This window comes from Ostrea edulis, chromosome 9 (genome assembly GCF_947568905.1).
Source record: "Ostrea edulis chromosome 9, xbOstEdul1.1, whole genome shotgun sequence".
Lineage (NCBI taxonomy): Eukaryota > Metazoa > Mollusca > Bivalvia > Ostreida > Ostreidae > Ostrea > Ostrea edulis.
Window position 1 is genome coordinate 60,940,594 of NC_079172.1, and position 13,228 is coordinate 60,953,821.

At 36.8% G+C, this 13,228-nt stretch overlaps 1 protein-coding gene and 1 long non-coding RNA gene across 6 annotated transcripts in view; one reads left to right on the forward strand and one right to left on the reverse strand.

The window, feature by feature from the left end:
- LOC125658344 (sodium leak channel NALCN-like) overlaps window positions 1–12,969 on the reverse strand; it is a 78,530-nt gene extending 65,561 nt beyond the window's left edge. For all 5 annotated transcript variants that reach the window (XM_056149800.1, XM_056149801.1, XM_056149797.1 and 2 more), the window contains exons 1-4: window positions 12,872–12,969; window positions 9,893–10,403; window positions 7,597–7,680; window positions 7–146 (exon numbers count right to left, since the gene is read on the reverse strand). In XM_056149800.1, coding sequence (XP_056005775.1) covers window positions 7–146; window positions 7,597–7,680; window positions 9,893–10,216 — 548 coding nt within the window. In that variant the 5' untranslated portion in view covers window positions 10,217–10,403; window positions 12,872–12,969. The remainder of the gene's footprint in view (window positions 1–6; window positions 147–7,596; window positions 7,681–9,892; window positions 10,404–12,871) is intronic.
- LOC130050245 (uncharacterized) lies at window positions 867–5,956 on the forward strand. Its single transcript, XR_008798681.1, has 2 exons — window positions 867–960; window positions 5,881–5,956. It is a non-coding gene; the product is annotated as an uncharacterized LOC130050245 (long non-coding RNA).
- Window positions 12,970–13,228: the final 259 nt, after the last annotated feature.

Sequence of the window (13,228 nt, forward strand, 5' to 3'; positions counted from 1 at the left end):
ACTTACTTGAAGATTGTATTTATTCTCTGTTTTGGCAGCTGGAATTTCAGCTTCTCTCTGAACAACCGAATCAGGATAAGTGGGCGGGGAAATCTCATTATTGACCAATAAGAATACATTTCTACTATATTTGTCATCTCAAATACCTGTAAAACATTGAAGCAACCACAATACTTTAAATTAACAAGCAAATTGTTCAGTGTTTTATCATACACACATGTACAAATGTGTGTGTTGTCGGTCTATATCTAATGAGGATCTCATCAAAACTCTTACTAACAACGTTTAACATTCATAAAATTTCTCATTTGTAACCATGGTAACTAGAACTAATACACCCCATAGGGAAACAGTGTGATCATTGAAGAATAGATGGTTTTTAAGATATACTCTGGAAAATGACAACATAACCCAACCCCCCCCTCCCCCCCCTACACACACACCTCCCTTAAAGTGAAAAAATATCCAAACCTTCCTTGAATATTAAAACTCTTTCACTAAAAATAGCAGGTGCATAACTTCATTATTCATATACAGGTAAACTTCGGTATCTCGAACACCACGGGTATCTCGAAGTGAGTCAACAGTCCAAGCCAGTTTTACTATATTCATAATTTTAAGAAAAACCCGGTATCTCAAACACAGAAATTTCGAATACCTGGTTTATCTTGAAGTAGATTTACTGTCCCAATTAAGTGCTAAAAACACATGCATTATCGCGAAGATTTATCACAATAAATACGTTACCTTTATAAATTTAGATATTCACCTGCTTGCAGTCTTGTATCGGAAAAAAACCATGTAATAAAAAAGCACCCTTTGTGACCCGCCACCTCTGACATGCTCAGAAACCAACATCCGGTATCATCTTTTCTTTTCCGCCGTTGTGGAGTGCAGTCACGTTTTTCTCGAGGAGGAAAAGAATTTTTTCTACTTGCTATTTTGGCTAAGTATTGCATGGTATTTGTTGATATTACTTTATTACATTATTAAGCATTATGGCGAATGAAGGTGAAAATGTTAAATTACCTTTTATTGCTGTAGAGGGAGTGTATTGGGACTCTGTTGACTCTAGAAGTTTTGGTCCCATGGAATCTGACCCTTTTCTTTCTTATGGGAATGTCATGGATTCTCCAGGAATTCCTTCTACCCCGGTTACTTCGGTAGGTCAAATTAGAGCTACATCTACTATTACGCGACCTCCTGGTAGTCCGGTGGCTAGTTCTCGCCCTGAGAGTTTTCCTTCGGGTAATCGTAGGGAGACGTTTTATCGGTCTAGGTGGCCAGCTAGATTTCCTCATCCCATGTATTCTGTGCCACCTTATCCCTACTCGACTCAACCTGTGTGGACAGGGCAAGGTTTTGTTAGTAAACCAAACTTAATGGAGTCCTCCAATAAGGACGAAATTAAATGTTTGGTTTCATCTATTCAGAAACTGGAGGCTTCTATTTCTTCAAAATTTGTGACAGTGGAACGTAGACTAGATTTGATTGAAAAAAGCAAATCAGCTACGTCCCCCACTGTTCCTGGGGCTGCTCTTGTCACCCCTCGGCCCGCTTTTGATAATAAAGCGGACGAGGAGGTTGACTCATTATCTTTGGCTCCAAGTAGTCAAGAGGCATCTTTTCTGAGCGATAATTGCCTATCTCCGGTTCCTTCAGTCGATGAAGTTGGGCTTTCTCAGGAGCAACTTCCGGTAGAGAATCTCACTCTGAAAGACAAAGTGTACGCAATTCGTAGAGAATTGTCAGGTCACGATTCTTTAGTTTCTCCTCCCAGGAGTTCTCACATACCTTCTGATTTTCAGTCCTGCTCTGGTCTTGTGAGAGATTCTTCTAAGTCGTATGCTTCTTTTCCCGAGTCTAGTCATTTTAAATCTGCATTGGCTTCCATTAATTCTCATCTTGTCGACGATCAGATGTCCTCCAATAAGGCCTCTAATTTAGTTAGACAAAATCTGGCTTTTAGTACATCTTCTTTCCCTGGTAAGGTTAGAATGAAGTATTTTGATATTCATGATGTTTCCTTGGGAAAATCTCAACCTGTTTTTGATAAGACTTTTTCCAATCTTCTTGGTGCTAAGTCTTCTGAGGGGGTCAAGTTATCTCAGACTTCTTATTCTAGGTCGGAGAACAATCTTCGGGGTGTTGCCGCAGCTTTACAATATGCGGAGCATTTTCTTGCTGCTGCAGGTGCCTCTCTTAAAGATAAGGGCGAAGAATTTGATGATGTTCGTTCTTTTCTTCTCCAAGTAGATAGATGTCTTTGCACTTCTCAGCTCTTGAATCTTGGCACTATTGCCAATTTTTCTTTAGCTAGGAGACAAGAGATTCTTCAAAAATCTAACGTCTCTGAGTTTCTTAAAGACAACCTACTTTTTTCTCCTCTTCATAAAGAGCAGTTATTTGGCATCTCTTTACGCAAATTACAAGAGGAATTACACAAAGAACCTCCTACTGTTAAAGTAGATGTACAACTCAACAATGGTAGTTCTAGGCGTGTTTCTTGTTCTTCTAAATCAGACTCTTCTAGAAGTAAGTCTCAAGGTGCTACTAAATCTGGCTCTTCTCTGCAAGGTTCAAATAATCTTAAGAGAAGTAATGAGCATCGTTCTTTCCCATCGGCTTCGGGATCTAATAATAAAAAACCCAAAGTAGCCAAGGGTAAGAAATCTCAGTTTTGATGCCTCCCCCCCTCCTGTAGCACAATCCACTCTTTCCGAGGAAGTAGGTGTTCCCTTTCCTCATCTTCCTGTGGGAGGACGCCTCTCTCTTTTTCTTCCTCATTGGTCCCGTCTCATTTCGGACAAATGGGTTCTTTCTGTGCTACGGCGGGGTTTAGAGCTTCAATTTCGAGAACAGCCTCCTCTCTCTGCGGTTCCTCTGGAATTTTCTATGACCAGAGACCCGTGGAAAAATCTGTTGTTACAAGAGGAAGTGTCTCTACTTCTCCAAAAGAATGTATTGGAAGAAGTAAGTCCACCTCTAGGTTGGGGGTTCTACTCTCGTCTCTTTCTTGTACCCAAAAAGAATGGACAAATGAGACCTGTGTTGGACCTCTCTTTTCTGAATCAGTATCTGGTGATTCCACATTTCAAAATGGAGACCAACAGGTCGATCAGAACCTCTCTCCATACAGGGATGTGGACGTCTTCTTTAGATCTGACGGATGCTTATTTTCATGTCCCTATAGCTCCGGCTTATCGGAAGTTTCTTCGTCTGGTCTGGGAGGGCAAGGTATATGCTTTCAGGGCAATGCCTTTTGGCCTATCTACTGCTCCACTAGTGTTCACAAAATTTTTTCAAACAGTGGTTGCGTATCTACACTCCCAGTCCATTTTCATCCATACATATCTAGACGATTCTCTGATCAAGAATTTTTCTTTCAACCTTCTTCATCAACATACTCATCGAGTTATTCATCTTCTGTTGAAGCTGGGTTTCCTTATTTCTTGGGAAAAATCAGAGATAGTTCCCAGTCAGAGTTTCATTTTCCTAGGGGAACAATTTCGAACAGATCTTGGGATAGTTCTTCCTCCAGAGGAGAAATTTCTCAAGCTTCAGTATCTGTTGGATCAACTACTTTCAGCCAAACAGGCTTCAGCTCGCCAGTTTCTACAACTGATAGGTTTTCTGATTTCTCTGATGGACATAGTACCTTTAGGTCGTCTTCATATTCGCCCCATTCAGTGGTATCTTCTGGAATTTTGGGTACCAGCCTCACAACAGTGGGAAGCTGTTATTCCCATTCTTCCCAGATTGTATCCTCATCTTCTGTGGTGGTCAGTGAGAGAGAATGTTATGATAGGTTGCTCGCTAGACCCCCCAGTTCCTTCTATGACCCTGTTTACAGATGCTTCTCTGACAGGCTGGGGAGCTACCCTGGAGGGCAGAGAGGCATCAGGTATATGGTCCGGTCTCCAGTTGACAGAACACATGAATTTACTGGAGATGCGGGCTGTTCTTCTGGCATTGAAACAATTTTCCCAATTTGTTCAGGGTCAATCTCTGATGATAGCCACAGACAATACAACAGTAGTGGCTTATCTGCAGAATCAGGGCGGCACACATTCTCAGTCTCTTTACCTTCTGTGCAAAGAAATTCTGTTGTTTTGCCGTTCCCTGGGAATTCGCTTGTCAGTCAGGCATGTTCCTGGCAATCTGAATCTAGTAGCGGATGCTCTCTCAAGGTCACTGCATCCAGTGAATACAGAATGGGAGTTACATCCAGCAGTCTTTCAGGAGATCTGTCTCAAGTGGGATCGTCCTCATATAGACCTCTTTGCTACGCATCTGAATTGCAAACTGCCAACGTTTGTGTCTCCGATTCCAGACAACAAAGCTTTAGCAGTGGATGCAATGTCTTTCGATTGGAAGGGGATGTTTTCTTACATGTTTCCTCCTTTTCGCCTCCTTCCCAAGATTTTACACAAAATCAGGGTAGAAATTTGCAAGACCATTCTTATTGCTCCAGCATGGCCAAAACAATCTTGGTTTCCAGATCTTCTTCAACTGTGTTGTGCGAGACCAATTCTGCTTCCTCTCAGGAAAGATCTTTTGTCTCAATTCAAAGGCAGGAAAGTTCATCAGAATCTTTCCAACCTCCATCTACACGCATGGTTACTGTCAGGGAATCTCTCAGACAGGATGGCTTTTCTGACAGAGCAGCCAAACGTATCTCTAGTTCAGTCAGAAAATCTACAGGAGCAATTTATGACTCTAAGTGGAACATCTTCTGTTCTTGGTGTCGTTCAAAGGAAATTGATCCTCTCGCAGTTACTGTCCAACAGTTAGCTGAGTTTTTAGTTTATCTGTTTGAAGACAAAGGTTTCTCTCCCTCTACTATTAAGGGCTATCGTTCAGCTTTATCCAGAACTATAGCTTTGTCAGGAGGTCCTGATTTTGGGAAGAATGAGTTCTTGTCCCTCATGGTCAAGAATTTTTGTTTGGAACGACCTAGACAACGTAGGCTGGTTCCATCCTGGAATTTAGCTTTGGTTCTTAGGACTTTACAATTTCCTCCTTTCGAACCTTTATTTTTAGCTTCCTTTAAGTTTTTGACCTTGAAGTGCTGTTTTTTATTAGCTTTAGCTTCTGGTCGTAGAAGGAGTGAGATTCATGCTTTCTCCATTGCAGATTCTTGTCTCAGATTTTCTGCAGATAATTCTTCAGTTACTCTGTTGACAGATCCATCTTTCTTAGCCAAGAATCAGTTATCAGACAAAGGTTCTGGACCTATTGTTATTCCTGCTCTACCTAAATCATTAGGTAATCAGGATTTATGTCCAGTGCGTACACTTCAGAAATATATTTCTGTTTCGTCAACGCTCAGACCTACTGGTTCTACTAGACTTTTCATTCCTATTAAGAAAGGTCTAAAGGATATTTCGGCTAAGACTATTTCTACTTGGCTTTGTCATACTGTTAAGATGGCTTACCAATCTTCATCTCCAGAAGCCTTGTCTCGTGTTCAAGTTCAGGCACATGAAATTAGAGCATTGTCTTGCTCCTGGGCTATTTTCAATTCCTCCTCTATGTCGGAAATCATGTCAGCTGGTTATTGGAGGTCTGATAGTACCTTTTATAACCATTACCTTAGATCTATGCCCCTTCATAGTGACAGTTTGTTCTCGCTTGGACCTCTAGTTTCAGCTCAAAAAGTTGTTTTTCCTCCTAGTTGCCAATCTCAGGGGGATTCAGCTCTACTTTGAATTCTGCTTATCTAAATTTATAAAGGTAACGTATTTATTGTGATAAATTCTAAATTTTTAGTATTAAAATTTGTATTTGTTAAATAAATACTTACCTTTATAAATCAGAGGTCCCAACCCACCTCCCCTTCATCCCCCTTCTAATTTTTTGTTTTATGTCAAAGAATAGATGATACCGGATGTTGGTTTCTGAGCATGTCAGAGGTGGCGGGTCACAAAGGGTGCTTTTTTATTACATGGTTTTTTTCCAATACAAGACTGCAAGCAGGTGAATATCTAAATTTATAAAGGTAAGTATTTATTTAACAAATACAAATTTTAATACTAAAAATTTAGATCCAAGAAGTTTCTTGCTCCATTGACTTCACACCTGAAGTATAACAATCATCCCGTCATGCTAATTTTACGGTCTGTTGGATGTTTCTGTTAGGTCTAGCACAGGCTTCATGGAACCATTGCCGATAATCACGCCTTATTAGCCCCAAGCTGTTAATTTGGGAGCTTTATCTAATTATGCAGATTGGGTGTTTGGAGGTGAGAATGAAATGCACACTAAGTCTTATAGGTATGATGACACAATAATTAAACAAACAGCTTGGGGACGAGTACTGAATTAGGAATTCAATTTTGTCATACACATGTTTACTCATGCTATGACAAGTCAAAGTAAACACTAAACACATCAAAGTGATATAGAAATCAAGAATTAATCAATAAAAGACCTTTTTTTTCACTATAAATATCAGCACCAAAATTCAAAATCTTCAGTATCTGAAAAGCAATCTACATGTAACGAAGGACCCTGTATCCAAATCGGGGGATAGTTGGATTATCTGGCAGTGGTATACAAAGGAATCTGAAAGTTCATACAATGGAAACAAAGTTCCAGGCTATAACAGAAGTAGAAAAAGACACAGAATCCAAGGCAGCGATATTTCCCGTTTCTGTCTTCGTCATTATTACAGTGATCGGTTTATCATTTACAAAGCGTAACACAAATCCGGGTATCAGAAATACTGAACTGAACGTGATAACTGATTATCGCTATGATAAATGACCGAAATTCATAAAATATCAGTGTTGTAGTATCAAATAAAGTAATAGATATGCAATATACATGCAAATGCATTAAAGAATTCCTAACTTTGAACTAAAACTTTTACCGCTTTTAAGAGGTGTGTTTATCAGTGATGAAACGATTGTCGCCGACAATCGATTGTCGATCGTTTTTGGCTTGTCGATTCCCATTATCGATTCCATTTTTCATAATCGATTGTCGCCCAAACACAAGCCCATTATAAATAAATCAACTACGTATATATCATGGATGTCATGTCTAGAAAAAAACCCATTTTATTCCTCATAAATAAGCCAATAAATGTGTGTATGTTGCACATATCAATAAAACTAAAGGAAATAACCCCAAAATAATAAACATTTATTAACTACGTGTAAATACCGATTATATCGATCATTGATCAATATATACCTAGTTCTTCCGATTTTGACCGATTACTGATTATGAATTTTATTTTGATTATTCAACACTAGTGTTTATTTACCTGTCAAATAAAACATAAACCAGTACACAGTATCGGTGTCAAATTCATTAACTTCGATTTCTCGAACTCTCGCATATCTCAAAGTTTTTCTTCGGTCCTAACAAGTTCGAGATATCGAAGTGTACCTGTAAGATATACACAAAATTTTAATGAAATCTGTTCATCAGTGTTATAGACATACTCTGGACAAATCATGTCTTCGGACCAATGAACAAGGTGACTCCAGTATACCCTCCCCCCCCCCCCCCCCCCACCACCACCAAACTTTAATTGTTTGTAGGGGTATAACGAAGTACATGTATAACATTTATAAGATCTCTCACTTGTAGGATTAATGACATCCATAAACACAGCACCATGAATCCGTCAAACTGACACCAGCGGTCCTTGATGTAGGGAGCTTCACCCTTCAATACAACAATAGATTCATATCATTGGTAGACATACACAAACATCATGGTGCACATTCATATCATTGGTAGACACATACAAAAACGTCATTGTGCACGCTGGAAGTGTCCTAGCTGGTACATTATTTTTACTCCAATCATTAGAATGCAAGATTTGGCCTGCAGTTCTGTTCCCTCCCAAGGAAATGAGACAACAAGTCTGACATGTAGATGGTAGTTTCGTAATTTTTGTGTACACTATTAATTCTGTGGATACAGGGCTTGAAATAATTCATTTTGTTATTGCGCACTTCAAAGTTTATACGGAATCTAGTCCGTTTTGTATTTGAAGTTTATGCAGATCTTAGTCCGTTTTGTATTTGAAGTTTATACGGAATCTAGTCCGTTTTGTATTCAATTATTAGAATTTCTGTTGTTTGTCCTGTAAGACGATAGTATTATCATCACCTTTCCATTCCCGCGCTATTCAGCACACAAAGTAAGTTCTTTTCTATTGTTTGTGATAATGTTAGGTCTCTTTAATTAACGCACATCCCAAGCCTCTGTTAACTTCATTTTTAATGAGAAAATAATCAGTTTGTAAGGTATCCCTTTTTGCAGGGTTTTACTATTGTTTAGTATGCAGTCGCATGCCATAAATTTAGTAAATTTGTTTCTAGAATTTTGTCAAACTTGAAAATTGTGTTTATTGTGAAATATTGTTTCTAAAATTTTATGTTACAGAAGGCTTTATACTTGAGATTTTGCACGTTTTCTAAAGAACAACAAATTACGAGAAATTTGATCGATATGAATATTTTTGTGTTTTCAAGTATTCTGGTCACTCAACATGTTCAACTGACTTGGTCCTTTATTGAAACAATGTGTGTACAATTTGTGTATTTTTCTCTTTGTAGCTTTTCACCATCATAATGGAGTATACCAAATAAACTTGTATATTTCAAACACTTCTTGGTTAGCTGTTTGCATGAGAGGCAGCAAATAATTGATGGCCCAATATGGTCTGGGGTCTAGAGTGAATTATGGAATTTGGGTTAGTGCTTTATAAAGAGCATGTGCCCTTGAGGCTTGTTAATTTGAATACTTGTTAAATTCCTGAATGGTCGGGCTAGTGAATATAATGTGTGTGCATCCAGGTTTTTATAGGATCATGCAAAATGATTTCTTAGATTTCACTTTTTGTTAATTTGTGCTATGAAGTAACACAATGTAAATAAATTCAAGAATGTTTCTTGAACAATGAGTTGTCTTATGAAGAATATTCCTATTCACGAATTGTCTTCAAATGCATGCTTCGTAGAATGAGTTGTCAAACTGTGATGCTTTTGTAATCCCATGATACCATACTACATGTACTGATTATGTTTCCACAAATAACAAAAATAAAGACGACAATTACTGTCCCGAGTTTATGTGAAAAACAAGGCCCCAGACTAATCTTTAAATATCATTCTTTAATATTCAATGTACAGTAAGTGAAAACAAGACTTTATTTGAATCTTTCTTTATTAAAGTTAATAAAAATCTTTTCTTAACTCTTTGCAAGTAGTTACCAGTTAATATGTTTGATGAATAATAAATATGTCTGAAATCAACAATTATTATGGTGCTTTATCAATTAATCAATCATGAACTTTGGGCCAGTCTTTTTCATATCCATTGGTCTGAAGGGACAGTAAAAGCTCTCAATTGACCAGGAAAAATTTAAGCTGATAGCTAGGCTAAATAACCTAGCCCAAGAGACCAGTGAATAAAAATAATTATTTCTAGCCCTGATAAACAACTATAACTGAACATCCGAGTAAAAATGATCTTCACTTCTAGAAATTAATATGGTTGAGCTGAACAGTTTGGGTAGTTTCAAGTTCAGTTTTTGTAATGAAGTATCAGGCCATCATTAAAAATATTTTTGTTTGATGTACTCCGACCCGCACTTTTCAAGGTGGGTCGGTAAGGTAGGTTTTTTGGTTTTTTTTGGAATGTCATGAAATGTTTTTTTTATTTTCTTTTAAAATAAGGAGAATTTTCTATTTTTCAAGGCAACCAAAAAAAAAAATTTTTAAAAATGAAATTTTAAATTGCTGAAAAAAATGATCCGGTAGGAGCAAATTTGACGGGTCAGTCGGAGTACATCAAACAAATCCATTTTTATTTTTGGCCTCATCTTCGAGGAGCATGCTGACTACAACTGATATGAAACAATACTGACCTTGACTATTCCCCGGATGTGCATTTTGGCAATCATCTCAGCCGAGAACAGGAAGGTGACGATAAGATCAAAGATAAACGTGATGTACATCAGATGAATGCTGATGGTGAACATCTCGGGAGTGTTGAGACTGACAGACACCAAGCTCACAAAGGCACAGAATCGCAGCAATCCACGAACCCATGACTTGTTCACCCAGTCAATATCTGCATTATCATTCAAGTTCTCATCCGGACCAAAGTCCGACAGTGGATGACTGTCTTTGAAACTTGTTTTTCTATTCACCAACATTTTGGACAGAGCAGGGACAAACGTGGTCTGCATTTCTCAGTCAGTTCCAAATGCCATCAATATTTGGCTGAAAATTTTGAATGCAACTCCATCGTTTTGAGTCTAAGGAGTCACCAGCGTTGAATCACTACTTGGTGGCGTCCTCTATTGTGTTTCATTCTTACTATATCTTATCATTGCTATCAATTAAATCTTCTGACCATTTGAATTCCAACTAAATCTGGAAAGAGAAAAGAGTCTTATATTCAATAAATGTTGTATAATTGAAATCAGTTTTTGCTCCCACAATCACACTGGCTCTTTTCACAAAATATCTTAAAACTATGATTAACTTTTCTTTCTGCCTTTCAATCAAATACACATCACAAGGTCAGAAGTAAGAATACAAATTTCGTGAACAATGAATATATCCTTTATATACAATTCAGAAAACTTGCGAAAGATGAGAAATAATAGAAAAAATATTGTTTCTAAGCTTTGATCTTTGTTGTAAGATTATTTGAAAATCCAGGGGTGTATTTTACAAAAGAACTTACGACCAACTTTAAATACTGGAATTTTCCCGTTTATTGTAAGATAAATCACTACAATGTAAAACAGTGAAAAAATAATGTTGAAAATTAAGTTTTAGAAACGGTTTAATTCCCTCATTTAAACTAATAAGTGGGTAATACAATTTAAGACTTGCGACTTTGTTGTAAGTTGTTTTGTAAAACTGCAACAGATACTTCAAATGGATGAAAAATTTTCATACTGCAATTAACTGCTGCTGCAATTACTGACATGTACAATGTCCATGCATTGTCTTTTACAATGAAATATTACAAAATTCTACAAGTATGTCTGAAAAAATGAAGAAAAAAATCTAACAACAAAATTTGAGGACTTAGCTTTTTTTTAAAATTTTTTTTTTTTTAAATTGCTCATCAAAAAGAACTATATGATAAGAATTATAAAACACTAATTCTATAAGATTAAAGTAGTCTAAGCTATTTTCAATAATCCAGTGGCCTATAAGAAGAAAATATAAACTAAAATTACTTATATTTCATACTATGATCTAGTATGCATAAAGCATAAACAATATTTCCCCAATTGTTATCAATTATGAAAAATCGTACCATATATACATGTATAATCTCTTGTCAAAAATAGTAGTCAACTGTCTAATTCAAAAACAAAGTTATAACAGTACTACATTTAGAAAAAAACAATTTATCAAAAAATGATGGGCAAAGAAGAAATATGATACAAGATTAAAAGTAGATAGCTATTTTCATTAATATGAACTATGAAAAACTGACAGGCAAATAGGAATAGCTATAAAAATATAAGGAATATTTCAAAAGATTGTTTTTGAATTTAAAAAATAAATTTTAGTTTTTTTTTAAATATGCATGTTGCACCATCTGCGTTAGCCGAGGGTTTTCGGTCCATTCCGCTCCAGATGTGGATTGTGGGGAGCAGAGTGTTGGTCCATTCCGCTCCAGATGTGGATTGTGGGGAGCAGAGTGTCGGTCCATTCCGCTCCAGTTGTGGATTGTGGGGAGCAGAGTGTCGGTCCATTCCACTCCAGATGTGGATTGTGGGGAACAGAGTGTCGGTCCATTCCGCTCCAGATGTGGATTGTGAGGAGCAGAGTGGAGCATTGTACAGAGTTATCTTACCCTTTTTCTTCTCTACATAATATATTGTATAGGTTTGTTTAATTTTTGTATTATTTAGAAGGGGTAAAAAAGGATGAGATGCCCCTAAATGAATAATTCAGAAAACATCAAGCCCAGGGTTGGACAATGTGAATAAATTTACACTTTAGATTATTTTGGCAGTACCCTTATATAAGTGATGGGGATACATGTATTTTGTCTAAAACTGAGCTGTGTTTAATGCGAGATTGTATCCGACACAAATTCAAGTCATTCACAGACAGATAGATGGATAAATGTATTGATAGATTTATTAGGTATACAATGTCAAATATGTAGGCTACAAGAAAAATTGATCACCCAAAATAAATTTTAATAGATATTAGCAAAGGATGATATCAGAGACATCTTTTATGTATGTCTCTGATGGTATTGAGCAAAAGGAGCTTCCATGTGTTTAATAAAATCTATATATATTTTTATGTATTGTTGAAAAAGTAAATGAATAAAAGCATGACATTGTTCTCAGTATACCACTAACAGGACAAATAATTGATACATTTGCAATTGGGTCTTTAGCATGGGGGGCTAAGTTGTCAGATAATGAAGTTTTGAATTATTTGCTCCCGAATAATAAATTGAAGTTTTGCATTATTTGTGTCCGAATAATAAATTATATAAACAAAATCCACCACCAAAATCAGCTTTTTTCGTACGTTTTAAAAAGGGTGTATCTGGCATGTGTACGTTAAAACAAGTACTTTCAATATCTGACAACCGAGCCCGGTTAGCATACATAGTTCTTAAATCTACTACGCAAGAAATGAATGATAATATGTTTTTGATACAGTAATGACCCCCCCCCCCCCCTCCTTTTATAATGATGTGTTTACAGCCCACAGCTGGGATGATTTTCCGAACTCCAGTGACGTCACGCGTCACAGAGCTGATCGTATTCGATACTGTGGATCTGATTTAGATTTAGTCGTTTTAAAAGTTTCATATCTATACATATATAAAACACATCATCAGCATCACTCACGATAACAGGCCTTAAGCTTCACGCAATTTTATCGCAACCAAAAAAAAAAATTCAGCATCAGCAGCCATTTTCTTCTTCTGAACTGTTTTGACTTAGTTATTGGAATATCGAGCCCGATTATAGAACTTGGCGGATCAATATTTTACTATCGTTGAATACACGAGAAAAACGGAGAGTGGCAACATATATGGTTTGAAGTTTTCACAATATCAAACATTAGTTAGACTGAAGGAAACATCACATATCAGTGAAATTTCAATATGTTTCTTTAAAAGAAAAAAGAAAAGAAATGGTGTATACAGTTATGCATGACTTGAATATTATGAATAAGAACTGGAACTTAGTTGTGTGTGTGTA